This window comes from Lontra canadensis, unplaced genomic scaffold (genome assembly GCF_010015895.1).
Source record: "Lontra canadensis isolate GAN:19392208 unplaced genomic scaffold, GSC_riverotter_1.0 scaffold58, whole genome shotgun sequence".
Lineage (NCBI taxonomy): Eukaryota > Metazoa > Chordata > Mammalia > Carnivora > Mustelidae > Lontra > Lontra canadensis.
The window spans coordinates 2,309,170-2,329,295 of NW_022631052.1; the positions used below are offsets into that span (position 1 = coordinate 2,309,170).

The following is a 20,126-nucleotide window of genomic DNA, read 5'->3' on the forward strand; positions in this document are numbered from 1 at the left end:
GCCTGCTTGTGATCTCTCTGTCAAATAAATAAAATCTTTAAAAAAAAAAAGACCATAAATATTATACCCAAAATTAAAATAATAATAATAATAATAATAATGTGGAGCATCTTTTCATGTGTTAATGGCCACTTGTATATCTTTGGAGAAATGTCTATTCAGATCCTTTGCCCGTTTTTCTTTGGGGTTATTTGTCTTTTTATTATGAAATTGTAAGTCTGGAGTGCTTTTTAATATTAATTTATATTACCACCAACCACGATGATGTTTTAGAAATAAGTTAATGTCAAACCTTATTTTTTTACAGGTACTAAAAACTTACCCCTAAAATATTTGTAAATGAGAGAGAAAGCTGACTGGGATATCAAAAGCAAAACGTTTGCAGATACTGGTCATCATGCGTAAAGGGGTGCCAAAGGACTCAGAGATTGCTGATCTCTTCTACAAAGATGATCCTGAAGAACTTTTTATTGATTTGCACGAAATTGGACATGGAAGTTTCGGAGCAGTTTATTTTGTAAGTAACTTTAGAGTGGTTTAGAGAGATTAAATTAGGGGAGTTTGAATTCTACACATTCTATTACTTGTAAAATACGTTTGCTTTTAGTGTTTTTTCTATAAGTTAAATGTCTACACTAGAAGCAAATACTCATTGCTGAAAAGCCAGTCCTAGAAATCTAGGCATTATTACAAGTCAGTGGAATCGCTGTCACCTGTACACAAACTATCACGTAGTCAAAAAAATATAAGCTTAAATTTTGGCCCTATGCATTTCCTCTATAAGCCAAGCTCTTTTCTGCCTCAGGGCCTTTATATATGCTATTCCTCCCACCTAGAAAATTCTGCACATTGCGTCCGTATCCCTGCCTAACTCCTGCTTACTGTACAGATTTCAGCTTAAGTGTTACGTCCACAAGATTGCCTTTCCTGTTCAACTGTCCCGAACTAAATTAAATCATTTTTTATGATGTCATAGCACCCTCATAGGAATCTCCTAAGGATCTCATAGTCCTTGCATGTTGTTGCATTTATCGTGGTTGTAATTAAATACTTATGTGTGAGATTTTTTGACTCATATATGTCCCTCTCCCTACATAAATGCCATGAGGTCAGAGGTTATGCCTATCTTATCCCTTGCTATATCCCCATAACCTGTATAATGTCTGATAATAATAGGAACTCAATAAATGATGGACAGATGGATGGATGAACAGATGGCTACTCAGATAGGTGGACCATCAGAGATTTTTAGTAACATTCGTATCAAGTCAGTATTTTAGGTTAAAGGGTATAACGCTTAGCCCCCCAGACTCAGTTTGAATTCTAAGACTGACTTACCTTCTAATAAGAAGAATGAGAAGTAACTGAAATGTTACCATTGCTCATTCACCTGAAATTCATTACAGAAAATGTAGTTCTAATTCACTTATATAACCTTAGAAGTTTGCCTCATCGAAGTCTCAAATACTTAAGAAAGCAAGTGATATTTAAGTACTGCTTATTACTCACTTCTCTAAACCTGTTATCGAATTATTTTTTTCCTTGATCAAAAATTATTTGACTTTTAAGTGATCCTTTATGTTTTGGCATCTGGGCAGGGCTTATCTTCAGTTGTCCTTCCAAATAAGATTTTATTAATTGCATTTTTAGCTCATCTTTTTGTCTCTAGGCAAATCTTCAGCCTGGGTTTCCCCTGAGCTCTTTGTCATGTCTTTGCATCTGTGCTCAGCACTACCACTTCTCCTTTGCCCCAATGTAATATTTGGCTTCCACTCAAGTACATTTGATTATTAAGTAACCTCCCATGGCTGGAAAGGGTGCTAATTTTCTAGTCAACCCTGCTATGTTAATCTTTGGGCTTAGAATAGTATTTAAAGCCCAATCAAAGCCCTGTCTTCTTCATTCACGGGGATAGTTTTGGGGGGGTTTTCTCCCTTATTTATTTATTTATTTATTTAGTGACCTCTGCCCCCAACTTGAGGCTCAAATGCACAACCCTGAGATCACGAATCCTCATGCTCGACCAACTGAACCAGCCAGGCACCCCAGGGATGCTTTTTTTTTTTTTTTAAAGAGGATTTTTAAATTATAAATGTACATACAGAAGTGTGCATAAATACAAATCCACATATTTTGATATGTAATTTAAAGAAAAATTAAGAGGTAAAATCCCTTTCTAAACACCAGCCAGGCCAAGAAATAGGATATTGCCAGCCTTCCAAAAGCCCCTCTTATGTTATGTCTATTTTGAATTTTATGGTAATTATTTTCTAGTTTTTCTCTACATGTAACTCCCTTTCTTCTTCACCCCTAACAATGTAATTTGGTTTTGTCTGTTTTGAACTTTTTAAAAATTGAAACATTCTGTACATACTTGTTTGTGACCTATTTATTTTGCTCCAAGATGCTTTCCTCAGTCATCTTTTCTTTTTTCTGTTTATAACTCATTCATCCCCTCACAATCTCTCTTAGCCAGAGTCAGAGGGTAGTTCCAATCTCTATCTGACTTGTATATTTCAAAAAGCAGCAACTGCAATGGGCACTAGGTGTTATATGCAACCCATGAATCACTAAATTCTACCCCTGGAACTAATAATACACTATATGCTAACTAAATTGAATTTAAACTTTTTAAAAAATGAATAAATAAAATAAAAAGTAGCTAGACCCCCTCTCAAAATTCTCCTTTTGACTACAGTAAACCAAGCATGTATCGAAACTCACAAGCCTTTGGACTAAAGGCAAAATGAGACCTACTTTATAGTAGGCTGCAGAAGACCTAGCGATTTGTTTGCTGTTTGGGCTAAGTCCTCTCTATTTAGCTAGAATAAATGCCTTTTGAAAATGAGAACTATTTCTAATATCTCTTTACAACTCTAAACGTTAGCCCAGTGTCGTGTTTACAGTAGGTACTAAATACATGTTATTTGTTGATAATGATAGACTAGAAAAATCATAAGGATATCTCGGTGGCTTTGAAAATGTAATCATTAACTATACAGAATTGCCTATATGCAAAACAAGTAGTACAAGCCCATATAAACCCTTAAGCCACTAAAAAATAGATTAAAGGGGAATTAACTTACTCTTTACTGTAAAGCCTAGAAAAGCTTTAACCTTTTATCTATAATGGTCACATAGGTAATACCTTAAAAATGGATTTCTCCTTGGCCACAGTAATATCTATATGTAGTTCCTCCCTATTGATAGATTCTTCCTCTTGTTACTCATACCATGATAACCAAGAGGACTGTCATCTCTTCCTTGGACAATTGCTGTAGCCTCCTAAGCCATCTTTGTGTGTCCACTGTGGTCTCTCTTTAGTCTGTTGTCAGCACCACAGTGACCTTGGGGGAGAAAGAAGTAAATCTGATCAAAACCCTTACTGTAGGGGCGCCTGGGTGGCTCCGTGGGTTAAAGCCTCTGCCTTCGGCTCAGATCATGATCTCAGGGTCCTGGGATCGAGCCCCATATCGAGCCCCACATCGGGCTCTCGGGAGCCTGCTTCCCCCTCTCTCTTTGCCTACTTGTGATCTCTGTCTATCAAATAAATAAATAAAATCTTTAAAAAAAAAAAAAAAAACTTACTGTAGCCAGCCTACAGGGTCTTCTACAATGTGTCCCTGTTTGTAACTGAAGCTATATTCCCTCTCATTCTCATTGCCCTAGCTATAATAGAATAGCTTTCCTTGACCATCATCATGGGATTTTTGCATAAACTGTTTTCTCTAGAATGTTTCCCCTTTTACCTTCATCTTCTTAACTCCTGTTCCTCTTTTTATCTCTCAGCTGAATCCTCATTTCTTCAAGGAAGCCTTTCCTGACCTGCCATCCCCCCGTTTTTGTTTCTCAGAGTAACACACACTCTTCTTCACAGCACCTGTCACAATTGCAATTTTACATTTGTTGGTTACGAGATTTTTGTACTGTCTGTGTGCTAGACAAAAGATAAGTACTGGGCATATTTACTCACAGTTCTTAGCCCAATACCTGGTACTTATTGACTACCTAATAAATATTTGTTGAATGAAGGAGTGAATTATAAAGAACTCAGAGAACTTGGGGTACTGCTCATTAGTAGTTTTCATGAATCCTAGTCCTGCTAGCAAGCCATTAAGACCAGATTCTAGCAACCAACATTTTTATACCTAAACACTATAATTCTGTTAGGCTTTTGTAGTTTACAGCTTTTACACTAATGATGTCAGGAAGTATGTTTAAAATGAACTATTAGCTGGCTCAGCTCTTAGGGAATCAATCAGCTGAGAGTATATTTAGAAAAAATGGAAGCTATTGATGAAATCCTTCTGTGTGTTTGGATTTACATAAGTAATTCAGAAATTAGCAGCATTAACAAATGAATAGTAAGAAACCCCATATTAAAGGAAGATAGAAAAGGGCCGAGCATGTTCATTTTTGTATTCACCTAAACACAACTATGAAGTTTCTTTGTTTTTAGTGTTGCCTTGTTGAATTTCGCATACTTCCTATAATCCACCTAAAGCTAATAATTTAGTTCTGTTCTTTTCAGTATAATTATTACCTTTTAGTTGAGACTTAACAACTAAGGCAAAGAGAAAAGCTTATTTTTAATTTTTATATTTCTATGTATTTCTATTTCTGTAGTAGCCACAGTTTAGATTTAAGTTAATTAAAATGTAAGTTAGCAACAAGTGGACTGTAATCTAAATGTAGCTGGAAATGGTTGAGAAACTTTCAGAAACATATAGTATTCTAAAATATTTTTTGAATCAATGATCTTGCTTAAAGTTACTGAGGTCATTAAGACTATTGGAAGTGTTAAGTATGAATGTAAGTTTCTAGAATAATACTTGAAATGTGTATTCAATAATGATAAACAATAATCATACTACAAAAGTACTGGAAAGCTGAGACCCCACTGATAGTTTTCTTTCTCTTTATTAAAAGATTAATTTTTTTTTAAGTTTCAGTTCTGGATTTTAACAAGTATAAAATTGCATTAAAAATTTCACATCTAAACCAACTCTTAACTTTAGAGAACAAACTGATGCTTAACCAGAGGGGAGGAGGGAAGGCTGGGATGGGTGAAACAGGTGATAAGGATTAAGGAGCACACTTGTAATGAGCACTGGGTGGTGTATGGAGTTGTTGAATCACTAAATTGTACACCGGAAACTAATATTACACTGTATGTTAACTATTAAATAAAAACTTAAAAAATAAATTTCACATCTAAGAAAAATCAACATGAAAATATTTTCCAGATAATGAGTCTGTGCTCCAGTAGGCAGGTTTTGTAAGCAAGTATACATACCAAGTCCTAAGTAATGCTTACTCTGTAAATGTAAAGGAATATATATTAAAGATTTATTTATTTTTATTTTGTTTAAATTTATTTTATTTTTTATTTGAGAGAGAGCGAGAATAAGAGAGGAGCATGAGAAAGGGGAGGGTCGAGGGAGAAGCAGACTCCCTGCTGAGCAGGGAGCCCTTGCAGGACTCAATCCTGGAACTCCAGGATCATGACCTGAGCTGAAGGCAGTTGCCCAACCAACTAAGCCACCCAGGCACCCTAAAGATTTATTTTTAGAGAACATGCACAGGGGGAGGGGCAGAGGGAGAGAGAGGATCTCAAGCAGACTCCCCGCTGAGCACAGAGCAAGACACAACCTAGATCTCACCACTCACTCTGAGATCATGACCTGAATGGAAGTCAAGTATCAGTCGCTTAACTGACTGAACCACCCACGTGCCCCAAGAAATATATTTTTATTCTGGGGTAACTTTTTTCAAGTTTCTGGTCCCAAATAAGGACTAATTATAAATAACCTTAATAAGCAATTAGAGAATACCATCTGATTCCATTTGTGTGGGCCTTTTCTTTTCTTTTTATAAAGGTTAAGGATTTGTTTTTAAAAAATCCCTGTTGCAAGTTAAAATTCCTCATTGCTTGAGCATTTCCTAAACCTTTCCCAGGCTGCTTAACCTGCACAGTGTATAGATTCATCTCCAAAATATCCGCTTTTCTGATCCAATCACTCTAACCTTTACTGTAGTACTGAATTCACATCAACTTGTCTTTGTTGTTGTTATGTAAGCAGTCTTAGCATTAAATTTAAATACTGTTTAATTTAAATTTAAATAGTGTTAAATAAAAGCCAGCAAAATGTGAGAGTTTTGTTTTTTAACAGAATTCCATCTGTACCTTCTAAATGAACAAAATATCTAAAAAATGCCTTCGTAGAGCCCTGCTTGCTGATTGGAAAACTCTAACTAGTAGATACCTTATTTTTATAATAGGTACTTTTGCCTTTCTTTAGTACTTGTAAAAAAAATTTTTTTCAAGGACACCCGGTGGCTCAGTCAGTTAAGCGACTGCCTTGCGCTCAGGTCATGATCCCAGGATCCTGGGTTGGAGTCCCACATCGGGCTCCCTGCTTTGTAAGGAGCCGGCTTCTGCCTCTGCCTGCTGTTCTCCCTGCTTGTGCTTCCTCTCTTGTTCTCTCTCTCTGACAAATAAATAAAATCTTTAAAAAAAATTTTTTTTCAGTAAGTGTTCATTTGCTTAGCATTTTGTGAGACTCTGTTGAATTTTTTATATCAATAAGTTATTGTTCATTTTTAATTTAAAAATTTTTTATTAGAAATAAATAATTTCTTTTTTTTTTTTTTTACTAAGAAAGAAATTCATTGTTTTATCTCAGGAGCTTCTTTAAGTGTACTGAAGAAAATGATTATACATTTTTCTCTAAAATTGGTGACCGGATTTTATCAGTTACTGAATTCTAATCTTTTACCTCAGAATCACTGCTATAGCTTCACTGGTTTACAATAATAATATCATAGAATAAAAATAGCTTACTGACATCAGGAATATGGCACTGATGCAGAGCTCTGTTATTAGAAGAAAGCCAGAATTAGATAATCTTTTAAAGTATTATATTTATTTTTCTGAAAATTTTTAGAAAATTATCTAGTTTTAAATCTCTTAAGAAAATTTGGAGGAAGACTATTACTTGAGTTATTATTTTCATGTGTGTTTTCACTGAATTATATTTGGGGTATGGAAAAGCTATATAGAGATAATTATGAGACAAAGCAGTCTTTGTAGATGAATACACTATACACATATGTATGTAAGTATATATGTAATATATTCTTATATATTCTATAAAATATAAGTACCTTTGGAAGCGAAAGTCCCTCTTAAAATTAATCTTACCTTCTGTTGCATTGTTCAATGTAGTAGCCACAATTTAGACTTAAATTAATTAAAATGTAAACTCCATTTCTTCAATCACTGTAGCCACATTTCACATGCATCATACATGATGTAGGTATAAAGCATTTCCTTCAAGACAAAAAGTTCTGTTGGAAAAAAAAAAAGGTTCTGGTGGACAGCACTGCTCCAGGATTCTCACTGATACGTATTCTGGTATAAATTCTCTCATATTCTTTCCACACATACACTCACGTTAGTATTATTTTGCAAAAGTAAGATAATAGGCAGCTTGTTTTCGTCATTGTATTTTTTACATCTTTCCATGTAACTGTATATTCATATATATTACCTCATTGTTTTACTGGGTTTATTTCATCATATGATTGTATCACATTATCTAACTGGTTCTCTACTGATGGATATTTTACATGGTGAAGCCAGTAGGGTTGTTTTGGAAATTTGACTTGTTTTTGTTTGATTGTATATATATGTTTTTAAACCCTAATCCTTTTTAATATTATGGTCATTGCATGTATATGAATATAGATCTAAAGAAATTGTACTTTACAGTGGGGTGGAAATATCTGTCTAGCCTATCAGAAGTTGCAACATCTTTAAACTGTGTTAATGAGTATGAGAATGTTTGGGTTTTTTTTAAGATTTTATTTACTTATTTTTTGACAGACAAAGATCACATAATAGGCAGAGAAGTAGGAAGGGGGGGGGGGGAAGCAGACCCCTGCTGAGCAGAGAGCCTGATGCGGGGCTTGATCCCAGGACCCTGAGATCATGACCTGAGCTGAAGGCAGAGGCTTAACCCACTGAGCCACCCAGGCGCCCCAGTGTGAGAATGTTTTTTAAAGTGTCCAGTCAAATATTTAAGTTAAAGTAGCTGAAACATTCTTTTTTTATTTTATTTTTCTTCTGCTGTCTCAACACAGGCCACGAATGCTCACACCAATGAGGTGGTGGCAGTTAAGAAAATGTCCTACAGTGGGAAACAGACACAAGAGGTATGTTAAAGACCTTTTATACCTAAACTGACATAAACCAGTTGGTATGAAATTGATGGTAGAAACAAAGTTCTTTAAACATGTATCATAGTTCTTTTTATATTCCTTTTTGTGGAGTATATAATAAATATTCTTAATATTCTGCCTCAATCAACTAATTTGTGGAATAGAACGTAAGTTAGTATCATAGAGTTATTATATATTTGGTAATACGTTTACATTTACATGTACTAAAATTAAAGAAATAACACAAGTTTAAACAGCTTCATTTATTAAACTTTTACTTTGTCCATTTAAACTAATGAATATTATATATGTATACTTGATAATAAAATACTATGTGCAGCCTAAAAATCATACCATTTTCTTTATTACTTCAATAGAAATGGCAAGATATTCTCAAGGAAGTCAAATTTTTAAGACAATTGAAGCATCCTAACACCATTGAGTATAAAGGTTGTTACTTGAAAGAGCACACTGCTTGGGTAAGTCAAAGGACCTGTATTATAATTTATTTCCAATTAAAATTTTTTCTTTTTTTACTGTTATCTCTTTGATCTGTAAAATTATCAGTCCCATTTCTGTCTCATTTGACTTTTGTTATCAGTATTTAATGTTTGTTAATACCTCAGAGTGTGCCATATGGCATACATTCTGTAAGATTAAAGATGGTATCTAGACTATGGGAAATTTTATTCTATAAACAATCAACAGATAGTGAAAAGTTAATACCATTTTATGATTTATTTGCAAAACTAAAAGACAGATCCTTTTATTTTCATCCTAGAATTTTTATTGTTGTCATTTCTCATCCCCCACTCCAATTCCCCCAAAATTTGGGATTATGCTTAGTATCACCATCATGGTCTAAGTTTTATCAGATAGGGCCTAGCACATGATTAAAATGAAACAGTCTTGAGTGCCTAGGTGGCTCAGTTGGGTAAGTGTCTGACTCTTGATTTTGGCTCAGGTCATGATCTCAGTGTTGTGAGATCGAACCCTGTGTCTTACTCTGCTCTGGGTATGGAGCCTGCTTGGGATTCTCTCTCTACCTCTTCCTCTGCCCCCAGTCCCCCCTCAAAAAGGTCTTTTTTTTTTATGTTTTTTTTTTAATTTATTTGACAGACAGAGATCACAAGTAGGCAGAGAGGCAGGCAGAGAGGGAGGAAGAGAAACAGGCTTCCTGCTGAGCAGAGAGCCCAATGTGGCTCCCACTGAGCCACCCAGGCACCCCTCAAAAAAGTCTTTTATTCCACTCTATCCTTTGAGTATATTTTTACATGATTGTGTTTCTGTGTTTAGGTTAGCTACTGTTTAGTACATGAAAATGCTGTACTTTGTACTTCATCAGACCTTACACTCCAATTTAATGTCCAATCTAACCATCATTTATCAAGATTCATCTATTGAGAATTTACCATATACAAATGATCACCAGTTAGGGAATGGAATTTTTGTTCCCAGATAGACTATCAAACAATATACTTAAACTTAAACCCTTTTTTTTCAAGCAGCTTTTCAGGTATCTAGAGCCATCACTTCTGTTCTGAGCAGAAGAAATTAATCAGAGGAGTATCTCATTATCTGGAAATCAGTTCTCCAGCAATCTCAGCCATCTTAAAGGAGTCAAGAAAGGGATTTTTAAGCACACAGGATAAATGTTACAAAATCAAGTGCTGAATATTATGTGTTTTGAGTCTTCAGAAAATCTGAGCTCTTATTTAAAGCCTATTTACTCTTAAGTTACACAGAGTGCTAATAAGCTTGGTTAATGGGTCTCTGTCCACAACAGATTTGGTAGACTCAATAGAAGGAGTTCATAGGAACTAAACTGCTAGAGACATGCATACAAAGAGCCATAAGACTAATTTGACTTGGGGTGCCTGGGTGGCTCAGTGGATTAAGCCTCTGCCTTCTTCGGCTCAGGTCATGATCTCAGGGTCCTGGGATCAAGCCCTGCATCAGGCTCTCTGCTTAGTGGGGAGCCTGCTTCCTCCTCTCTCTCTCTGCCTGCTGCTCTGCCTACTAGTGATCTCTGTCTGTCAAATAAATAAATAAAATCTTTAAAAAAAAAAAGATAAAAAAAAGGGTTGGCAAAGATGTGGAGAAAAAGGAATTCTTGTGCATTGTTGGTGGGAATGTAAATTGGTGCAACCACTGTATGGAGTTTCCTCAAAAAATTAAGAATAGAAATACCATACGATCTTAGTAATTCCACTACTTGGTATTTTCCCAAAGAAAACAAAAATGCACATTTGAAAAGATATATGTAGCCCTGTGTTTATTGCAGCATATTTGTAATAATCAAGGAATGGAAGCAACCTCAGTGATATTGATAGACGAATGGATAAAGATGTGATGTACATATACAATCTAATACTACTTAGCCATAAAAAAGAATGAACTCTTGCCATTCGTGACAACATGAATTGACCTAAAGGGTATTATGCTAAGTGAAATAAATTGGACATAGAAAATAAATACCATATGATTTCACTTACATGTGGAATCCAAAAAAAACAAATGAACAAACAAAAAAACAAGAACAGACTCATGAACACAGAGAACAAACTGTTAGTTGCCAGATGGGACAGGGGTCGGGGAATGGGTGAAATAGGTAAAGGGGATTAAGAGGTGCAAATTTCTAGTTATAAAATAACGAAGATGAAAAGTACAGTGTAGGAATATAGTCAATAATATTGTAGTAACTTCATGTGGTGACAAATGATAACTACATTTAGAGTAGTGAGCATTTCATAATGGGTAATTGTTGAATCATCATGAAGTGTACCTGAAGTCAACATAATATTATATGTCAATTATACTTCTATTAATAAGAAAATAAATTAATGTTTTCAAATCTGCTTATTTTAATGTCAAGCAGAAAACTATAATAAAATAGTTATTAATAAAAATAATAAAAAATAATAAAACTAAAAATTTCAAAACTTTAAAGTTATGTTTCTTAAGTTTTAAATTATTCTGATAATGGAAGAATTTTAACATATATAGTTATATATTTAATTACATATATAAATATATAACAAATTTAACAGTTTAGATGTAAACATATAACTCTGTTATACACAATAATATATGGTATATGAGATGCCTGGGTGGCTCAGTTGGTTAAGAGGCTGCCTTTGGCTCAGGTCATGATCACAGGGTCCTGGGATTGAGTTCTGTGCTTCTCCTTCTGCCTGTCGCTCCCCTTGCTTGTGCATGCTCTCTCTCTGACAAATAAATAAAAATCTTTTAAAAATAATAACAGGGGCTGCCTGGGTGGCTCAGTGGGTTAAGCCTCTGCCTTCAGCTTAGGTCATGATCTCAGGGTCCTGGGATCGAGTCCCGCATCAGGCTGTCTGCTGGGTGGGGAGCCTGCTTCCTCCTCCCCCACCCCCTCTCTACTTGTGATTTCTCTCTGTCAAATAAATAAAATCTTAAAAAAATAATAATAATAATAATACATGATATATAATATATATTTTGTACCTAGCAATCCTAGAATGATATAGAAGAATATACTATATATTAATCTTATATAATGTATGGTTATTATATGCTATAATAATATATGATTATAATATATATCACATGTCTGTATTATATAATTTTATATCTCATATTCTTCTAAATTATTCCAGTAATAGAGTACATAATTCATAAACACATGTTTCTGCATCAATTATTTTAAATGAAAAGAGCTAATATATTAATTGTGGTTATGTGTAGGTGACATTAGGAAATTTGTATTTTAAAAGGAACATATGGTTTTAGAATATGTTTTTTAGAATAAGAAAATAGTATGGAGAGATTGAGAGAGAAAGAGAGAGTGTGTGTGTGTAGAGATTGTTCACTGAGCACTCATGATTCTGACCTTGTCTATAAATCAGTAGTCTGGGACACATAAAAAAAAAAAAATTTAAGATGAGAGTAAAGGAGTTTTTTCCTTTTTGTTTTTGAAAAGAGTCCCAAGATTGCAAACCCAGTAAATACCAATAGTATTTTAATAATATCATTCTAGAAATGTTTTAAAATAAAAATTTATCTTAGTTTATTCTTAGTTCCTTGGTTACTTGGTAGGTTTTAGCAGTTTCTTATTAACTGTAATTATTCTGGTTATTGGGGCGCCTGGGTGGCTCAGTGGGTTAAACCTCTGCCTTCAGCTCAGGTCATGATTCCAGGGTTTTGGGATCAAGCCCCGCATCAGGCTCTCTGCTCAGCAGGGAATCTGCTTCCCTTCCTGTCTCTCTGCCTGCCTCTCTGCCTACTTGTGATCTCAATCTCTCTCTCTCTCTCTGTTAAATAAATAAGTGGAATCTTTAAAAAAAAATTATTCTAGTAATTATTTATTCTATTACAGTTGGTGATGGAATATTGCTTAGGCTCAGCCTCTGATTTGTTAGAAGGTAAGAATAAAACCACTATCCCCTCCTTTCTGTTCTGCCTTGACCAGAATAGTATTTCCTCCTAAATGCCCTATATTTGCCATTGGGCAAAGCAAATGGATGCTGACTCAGACCTAAGGATTGTGTGGATGGGCTGTGCAAACTTTATCTCTGTGGTGGCTGAAAGTGTCTCGGAAATGACCGACAGCCCTCCTGCTGTTCAGCACATGGCCCATCCAGGGCAGGTACTTGCTAATGTTCGGCTCATGTGATGTGATGTATGTGGCCAAAAACCGTCAAATTCATACGTATGTATGAAAGGTAGATGGTATCAAATTATATTGGTATTTAACTCTTTCAGATATCTTGACTGACCCAGTTCTCTTCCACAAATGCTATTATAATCAGAGACTGGGTTAAAAATTTCCATTAAAAAAAAACTTTCTTATATCATCCTTGATCTCTGAATAGAAATTGCTTAGTAGCTGCTTTCACAAATAATGAAAACCTGTAGTTAGAAGAGGTAATTAGAGATGCTCTGTGGAGAGGAGAATAATACAACCTAAAACATTCTAGGCATTTAAAATGTCAGAAAGGACTGGTAAATTTGGGCCTGGCCCATTGGAATCCGTGGTGGCTTTGACTTGCAACTGACAAGCCAATTAACAATTCATTACAGTGAATATCAGGCTTTGTTTTATTTTGTTTTAAGGAGTTTGTTTGTTTGTTTTTGTACTTGAGTTTCCTGTTGTCTGATCATTTATTGCAATTCTATAGGAAATACGGTGAATGTGTTCCCAAAGTGTCATATGAGAGTATGTAATTCAGTTTGGTGTAACTGTATAAGATATTAAGAAGAATGCAACTGATTATTACTTCTGAATTTTTCTTTTCCTTCTTCAGTTCACAAAAAACCACTTCAGGAAGTGGAAATTGCTGCCATTACTCACGGTGCCTTGCAGGGGCTGGCCTACCTGCATTCTCATGCAATGATTCATAGGTAAGGTTGGAGACCAGTCACATGTCAGTTATAGGACTATCCAAGGAATCTCGAAAATTAGTGCATGCTCCACTTTTTAGGGTGCCTGTGGATTTATAGGAAGCAAAGAGACTGCTGCTCCTGCTGGATGTAAGAAGTAAAGTTGTCAGAATTTAGCTTCTGTCTCTTGGTCTGTCCCAGGTGTACACAAAGACTTGCATGGCCTCTGTCCTCTAGGTAACTGTTCTCCAAGCAGGATGTTGCAGGAGAATTTGAGGAAGGGCCCAGCAACCTTTTGATACAATGCCAAGAAGAAAAGAAAATTAGCCTTCCTTGCATGTATTTCTTTCCTAGCTGAGTTTCTTCTCCTTTTCCCGTTGTAAATAACAACTCAATCTTCTATAAATTTGTGCTGTTTCATCATGTTAAAATATTGTGTGTTTCAATAGTCCACATAGATATTTAGGAAGATATTCTTGTATTTATCTTGGCAGATGAAGAAACTGGGACTCTGAAAGATTTAAATAATAGCCCATAATTCCATAGGTTTTACATAATAAAGATTGAAGCTCAGATTTCCTAACTCCTAATCCAGGCCTTTCCTCTGCCTTTTATTTTCTTTACCACAAAGGCACTGTCCTCCCTCCAATCTACTTCCTACCACTAACTTCTTTTAAATAAAGATGTTGTTCCTAATCTTTCCTTCTCTCAATAAAGAACTTCTAGTACGATTACTTTAATGAATGATGGCAGTAGTGGAATATGGGGTAGATATAAAAGATCTCAGATGACTCAAAAACAGAAGAAAAAAACTTTGACATTTACTAGGAAGAAATGAAACTATTACATCATAGGTTCCCCTTTTGCTTATGTTTTAATCACCCTGAAGTAGCCATTATCAGTTACTGGTACAAGAAAAGCAGAACTTCCTCAAAATAGGCAGACCAAAATTCCTGCCATGAATTTGGCCTATTTGTAAAGACAATGAGCCTAACCATATCTAATAAATGCTTATAAAATGGATTTAACCATAATGTCTATGGGTTTAACAAAAAAAAAATTTTTAGTGCAGTTTTTGGGTACCAAAATGTCATTACCAAATGCCAGCTTGTTTATATATGATTTTGCTGGTTCCTGTTTAAAGCCATGGTTCATTTTTGTGCGACTTTGGTAACAAAATCTGCAACATTAATTTAATGTTTCATATTCTGTATTATGCTTTATCTTCCTTAGTGTATAAAAGTTGAAAAACAAAGCTTTTAAATTGTGCTCACTATTTAAAAATAAATACCACATCTCAGATTTATTATTTTGATTTGACAAGCCAGTGTTCTAATTGAAGGTAATAGAGGAGAGAGATTTTTCTGTTGTTAGATAAATAAATGTTTTTTTAGTCCTCTCTGCCAATGCCTAATGTCATCTTGAGTAAAGAAACTGAATTTTGAAGAGAAGGTTTTTGGAGACATTGCTTTGGAAACATTTGAACCTTCTCATTTTCAGCTCAAGTTTTCCTCATTCTCTCTGCTTTGTCTTTCCACGGCCCATCATTTTATAAGTCTTGGTTCCTAGTGCTCATTACACCTCATGCTTTTTTTGAAGAGAATCTAGAATACATCCACATCTTCTCATTCTGAATTATCATCTTCAACAATGAATATTTTAAAATAATATTTTGAAAACTTTCTGCTGCATAAAATATCTAATAGCTTTAGTAGTAACCACTTGCGATTCTTTGTAGTAATACAATAGAAATGCAATTTCCTAATCCCTAATCCTTGTTTGTTTTGATCTTTCAGGGTCTTCTTTTTACTGTACAGTGTTATTTTTAAAATAACACCTTCTATATAACATGTACCCTCAAATGCCTTAGAGTTGCAGTTACAATTAAGGCAGAGAGAAAGGGTCACAGGCAAGAAAAGGTATGTGTGTAGTTGAGGTTTATTGGGTAGGTAGACAATACAGTTATTGAAGGTTTGTTTAGTATCCAAAAATGTTATGTAATTTGGAAAAGAAAAAAAAAAGGCAGTGACAAATGGCACCAGTTTTCCCAACATAAGAGATACTGTTGATGACTGGATTTGGCATCTGAGAATATGCTTTTTTAAGTGTAGCAACTGAATAGGTTTCCTTGTCCCGTGTCTGTCTGCCTTTTTTTCTCATTGCATTCCTTCCCTCTAAAGAAAGCTCTACCTTTTAGTAATTACTTTGACCTACCTGTAAGTACACCCAGGAATCTGGGCCCCCCTTATAACATTCGGTAATTACTAAATCCCCCTCTGACTATCTGGGCAAGGTTTTTTTGTTTTTTGTTTTGTTTTGTTTTGTTTTTAATAAACTTTTTGTCTTATTAATTGCATGCTCTGACCTATTCCATAATCAAAGTTGAAAAGTAATTTTCTAACCCTCTTATTTTTTTCTATAGGGATATTAAAGCAGGAAATATTCTTCTAACAGAGCCAGGTCAGGTGAAGCTAGCTGATTTTGGATCTGCCTCGATGGCTTCTCCTGCCAATTCCTTTGTGGGCACTCCTTACTGGTATGTAGAACTTAAAAATTAGAATTTTAAAATACGCATACATGAACAAGATGGCCTCAAAGCATTACTTTTGTTTTGTTTTGTTTTGTTTTGTTTTGTTTTTTTGACAGTGTCTCACCATGTGCCTCAAATGAGGTTTCCATTAAAGGATAGAAAACTCACTGGCAAAAAAAGAAACACTCTGACTTAGTATAAAATTTCCAGTGACTTTAAATTGTTCAAATAAGGTTGATGTCACTGTGTGTAAACTGAGCAGGATTATCAACTCACTGACCAAGCTCAGGTTTTAGATTTCATTTGAAGTTTCTTTTGAAACTTTCTCTTGAGGCCTAATCTCTACGCAAGGACAAGGTAGTTTCTTTAACCTTCTCTAGTCAACAAACAAATATACTACCTTTCAAGGAAAGAAATCCGGTTTCTTTTTTGTTGTTGTTGAGTTCTTTTCTGAGACTTTTCTTAGTTTGTCACTCTGACTGAAAATTTCACCCCATCTATTCAAGATGTTGTTCCTCCTTTTCATAGATAAACTGGAATTGCATTGTACCTTGGATAATGACTTATATCCCTGGATAATTACTTATCTACTAAAAAAATCAGCTACTATTTGAATTTCCTTTCTGTCCATGATCATCAAATAGCATTTACTAAGTAGTCACTTACATATAGTAATAGGAAAAAAAAAAAAAAAAATGAAACTGATAAAGGCCCTGCCCTCCTATGGAAATCCATTCTGGACAAACAATATCCATCACCATAGCACGTTTGTTTATTTTTTAAGTTGTAATATCTTTGAAATATCTGATTATATTGTTTTAAATAGTTCATAAGTATTTTTCATGTTGTCTATAGTTATTTAAATATTCCATACGTATGAATTCTTTACAAATCTCTGAGGTAGGTACTAGAATTCTCTCCACATTGCAGATGGAAAAACTGATATGCAGAGAGGTTAAGTAATTTAGCCACGGTAAAATTGTTAGGTAATGGTGGAACCAGGATTTATTGAAAATAATGTATTATTTCATATAAATCCTTGAGTGTAATGTTTATATTTTGAACAGTGTTTTTCCAAATGACTTGTGTTAAGGAAATAACATCTTTATCAGACAAAATTTTAGACTGTGTTCAAACAACTATTTCACCAAATCACTTCATTAAATGAATTTTGTTTTTAATTTGCAACTCAAGTTTTGTACATTACGTTTGACAGGATGGCTCCAGAGGTGATCTTGGCTATGGACGAAGGACAGTATGATGGGAAAGTTGATATTTGGTCACTTGGAATCACCTGTATTGAATTGGGTGAGTGAAAGAGTCGTTTTATTGTACTTTTGAGAATCACTTCTATGATTGTTAATTCGTTCATCCTGCTTTTATTTAATGGGTCACTGCTACATGTGGGCCAGGCAGTATGAATTTATTCGATTTTTTTCTATGCTTGTGTATAACATCAGAAGATTACTTTCTCTTTACTACATTTTCATGTTACTAATTTAAAGAGCTGCTTTAAAAGAGCAGATACAACAAATGACAAATGTGGGAATATATAATAATAAGCATTAATATTTGAAAAATATCCATCTCCATATCATGAGTGATAACTTCCCAGTAGTAATTTAATTTCGACGTGTGTAAGGGAAGTCTGAAAAATAGCCGGCTTATCCCAAGATCTGACTGTAAAAACTGTATTTGACCCATTTACAGAGCAACCTCACATGAAACTTCTTGTTAGAAGATGCCCGCTGCTTTAAAGTTGTTCCCCAAACATTGTTGCATTCACATAAAATTGTCTAACATACCACAGATTCTTGATTCTCTGGTTGTATATTTTGAACTTTAATGTATCCTAAAGTCACCTTTATCCAGAGCTATACTGGCAGATTTAACCAGTGATTCTTAGGTAGTGGGGTGGATAGGATTACTGTGGAGCTGGAGAAAGCGATGGACAGTTGACCTTCCAGAGCCACTGAGAGCTGGCTCCAACACTGCCTTTATCTAGATTTTTATTTACAATTTATATAAATACATTTAATTTTTTAATTGGTTTTTTAAAGTTTCTTCATCTGGTTTTTTGGGTTAATTTCCTCTACTCTGGAATCCAAACTGATCCTGTAAGAATTTCGGAGCCCCGACTTGTTTCTCAGACTGTAGTTTTCTTTTTCCTAAAATGATTGGCTTGTAAAGACAACTTGCGATACTTTGTATTGCATTTCCAGTTGCTTCACTGACCCCTTTCTTGAACAAAGAAACATATGATGAAAATAAAGACTTGTCCTCTCTTTTTTTTTTTAACCTTAAAGAGTTAATACTTTTTCAAAAATTGAGTTTAGGGAGAAGCTTTAAAATATTTAATATTTAATTTTTAAAAATAAGTAATACTCATGGTTTGTAAATCAAAAAATGGAAAAAGACATGCAGCAAAATAACTCAGACCTCTGGCCCTATTTACCCATTTCCTTTCCCACCCCTGCCAGTACATACAGGGTACCACTGTAACTAATTTCCTATATGTCCTTCCAGAGCTTCTTTACAAATACACAAACAAATACGAATATACATGTATTACATTCCTTTTCTCGTCCAAGTTAACATATACAAGTGATTCTGTATATTGCTCTTTCACTTAACAATATCTTGGAGATCTATTTTATATTAGTAACTTAGGCCTCTTTTTAATTTTTTTTTTTTTAACTGGCATCATTTACTCCTCTAGTACTATGGATATACTGAAATTTATTTGACTGGTCCTCTGTTAAAGGATATTGAGGTAGTAGATTTCTTTTCTAGTCTTTTTTTTTTTTTTAAGATTTTATTTATTTATGTGAGTGAAAGAGAGAGCACACGCATGAGCAGGGAGAGGGGCAGAAGGAGGACCAGCTTCCCTGCGGAGCAGGAAGCCTGATTTGGGGCTCCATCCCAGGACCCCAGGATCATGACCTGAGCCAAAAGCAGATACTTAACCAACTGAGCCACCCAAGCGCCCCTCTTTTTTTAACATTTTTTTTAAAGACTTTATTTATTTGACAGAGAGAGATCACAAGTAGGCAGAGAGGCAGGCAGAGAGAAAGGGGGAGCCAGGCTCCCTGCTGAGCAGAGAGCCCAATGTGGGGCTCGATCCCAGGACCCTGGGATCATGACCTGAGCTGAAGGTAGAGGCTTTAACCCACTGAGCCACCCAGGCACCCCTTTTTTAACATTTTAATATTGTGTTATTCGCTCTTTCACTGCAAAGGAAATTAATCTAACTTATTCACACTGATTATGGTGGGGGAGACTCAAGAAATATTTACATACTTTAAAAAGTACATATGATGCACTTCCAACAATACTATATACAACTTTACAAGATAGTCTTAAAAGTCAGAGAGGGAAAACTAATCCAGATAATTTTGAAAAAGTAGAATTTAGACAGAAAAATCACTGTACCAAAATCCATACCATCATAATTAAATCAATACAGTACTGATGTAGGGAAAGACTAATATCCAATAGAATAGACTGTAAAACCTAGAAATAGACTCATGTATAAGTCAGATTGTGGCATAAGACAGGAAAAGCATTATAAATCAGTGGGCAAAGATAGCCCATTTGATAAATAATATGAGACAATTTGTTAATTGTATGAGAAAAACTATAATTAGATCCTAGTTTATGCCATACGCAAAAATAAAATCCCAGGGCACCTGGGTGACTCAGTAGGTTAAAGCCTCTGCCTTTGGCTCAGGTCATGATCCCAGGGTCCTGGGACTGAGCCCCACATCAGGCTCTCCACTCAGCAGGGAGCCTGCTTCCTCCTCTTTCTCTGCCTGCTTCTCTGCCTACTTGTGATCTCTGTCTGTCAAATAAATAAATAAAATCTTAAAAAAAAAATCCCAGGGGGCGCCTGGGTGGCTCAGTGGGTTAAAGCCTCTGCCTTCAGCTCAGGTCATGATTCCAGGATCCTGGGATCGAGCCCCGCATCGGGCTCTCTGCTCAGCGGGGAGCCTGCTTCCCTTCCTCTCTCTCT

General features: G+C 35.1%; 1 protein-coding gene across 2 annotated transcripts in view; it reads left to right on the forward strand.

Annotated features, from left to right (window-relative positions):
* The window catches only part of TAOK3 (TAO kinase 3), a 182,228-nt gene that overhangs the window by 94,056 nt on the left and 68,046 nt on the right, over window positions 1-20,126 (forward strand). For both annotated transcript variants that reach the window (XM_032876176.1, XM_032876177.1), the window contains exons 3-9: window positions 308-517; window positions 8,146-8,217; window positions 8,601-8,702; window positions 12,581-12,626; window positions 13,509-13,605; window positions 16,007-16,120; window positions 17,331-17,422. In XM_032876176.1, the coding sequence (XP_032732067.1) occupies window positions 398-517; window positions 8,146-8,217; window positions 8,601-8,702; window positions 12,581-12,626; window positions 13,509-13,605; window positions 16,007-16,120; window positions 17,331-17,422 (643 nt within the window). In that variant the 5' untranslated portion in view covers window positions 308-397. The remainder of the gene's footprint in view (window positions 1-307; window positions 518-8,145; window positions 8,218-8,600; window positions 8,703-12,580; window positions 12,627-13,508; window positions 13,606-16,006; window positions 16,121-17,330; window positions 17,423-20,126) is intronic.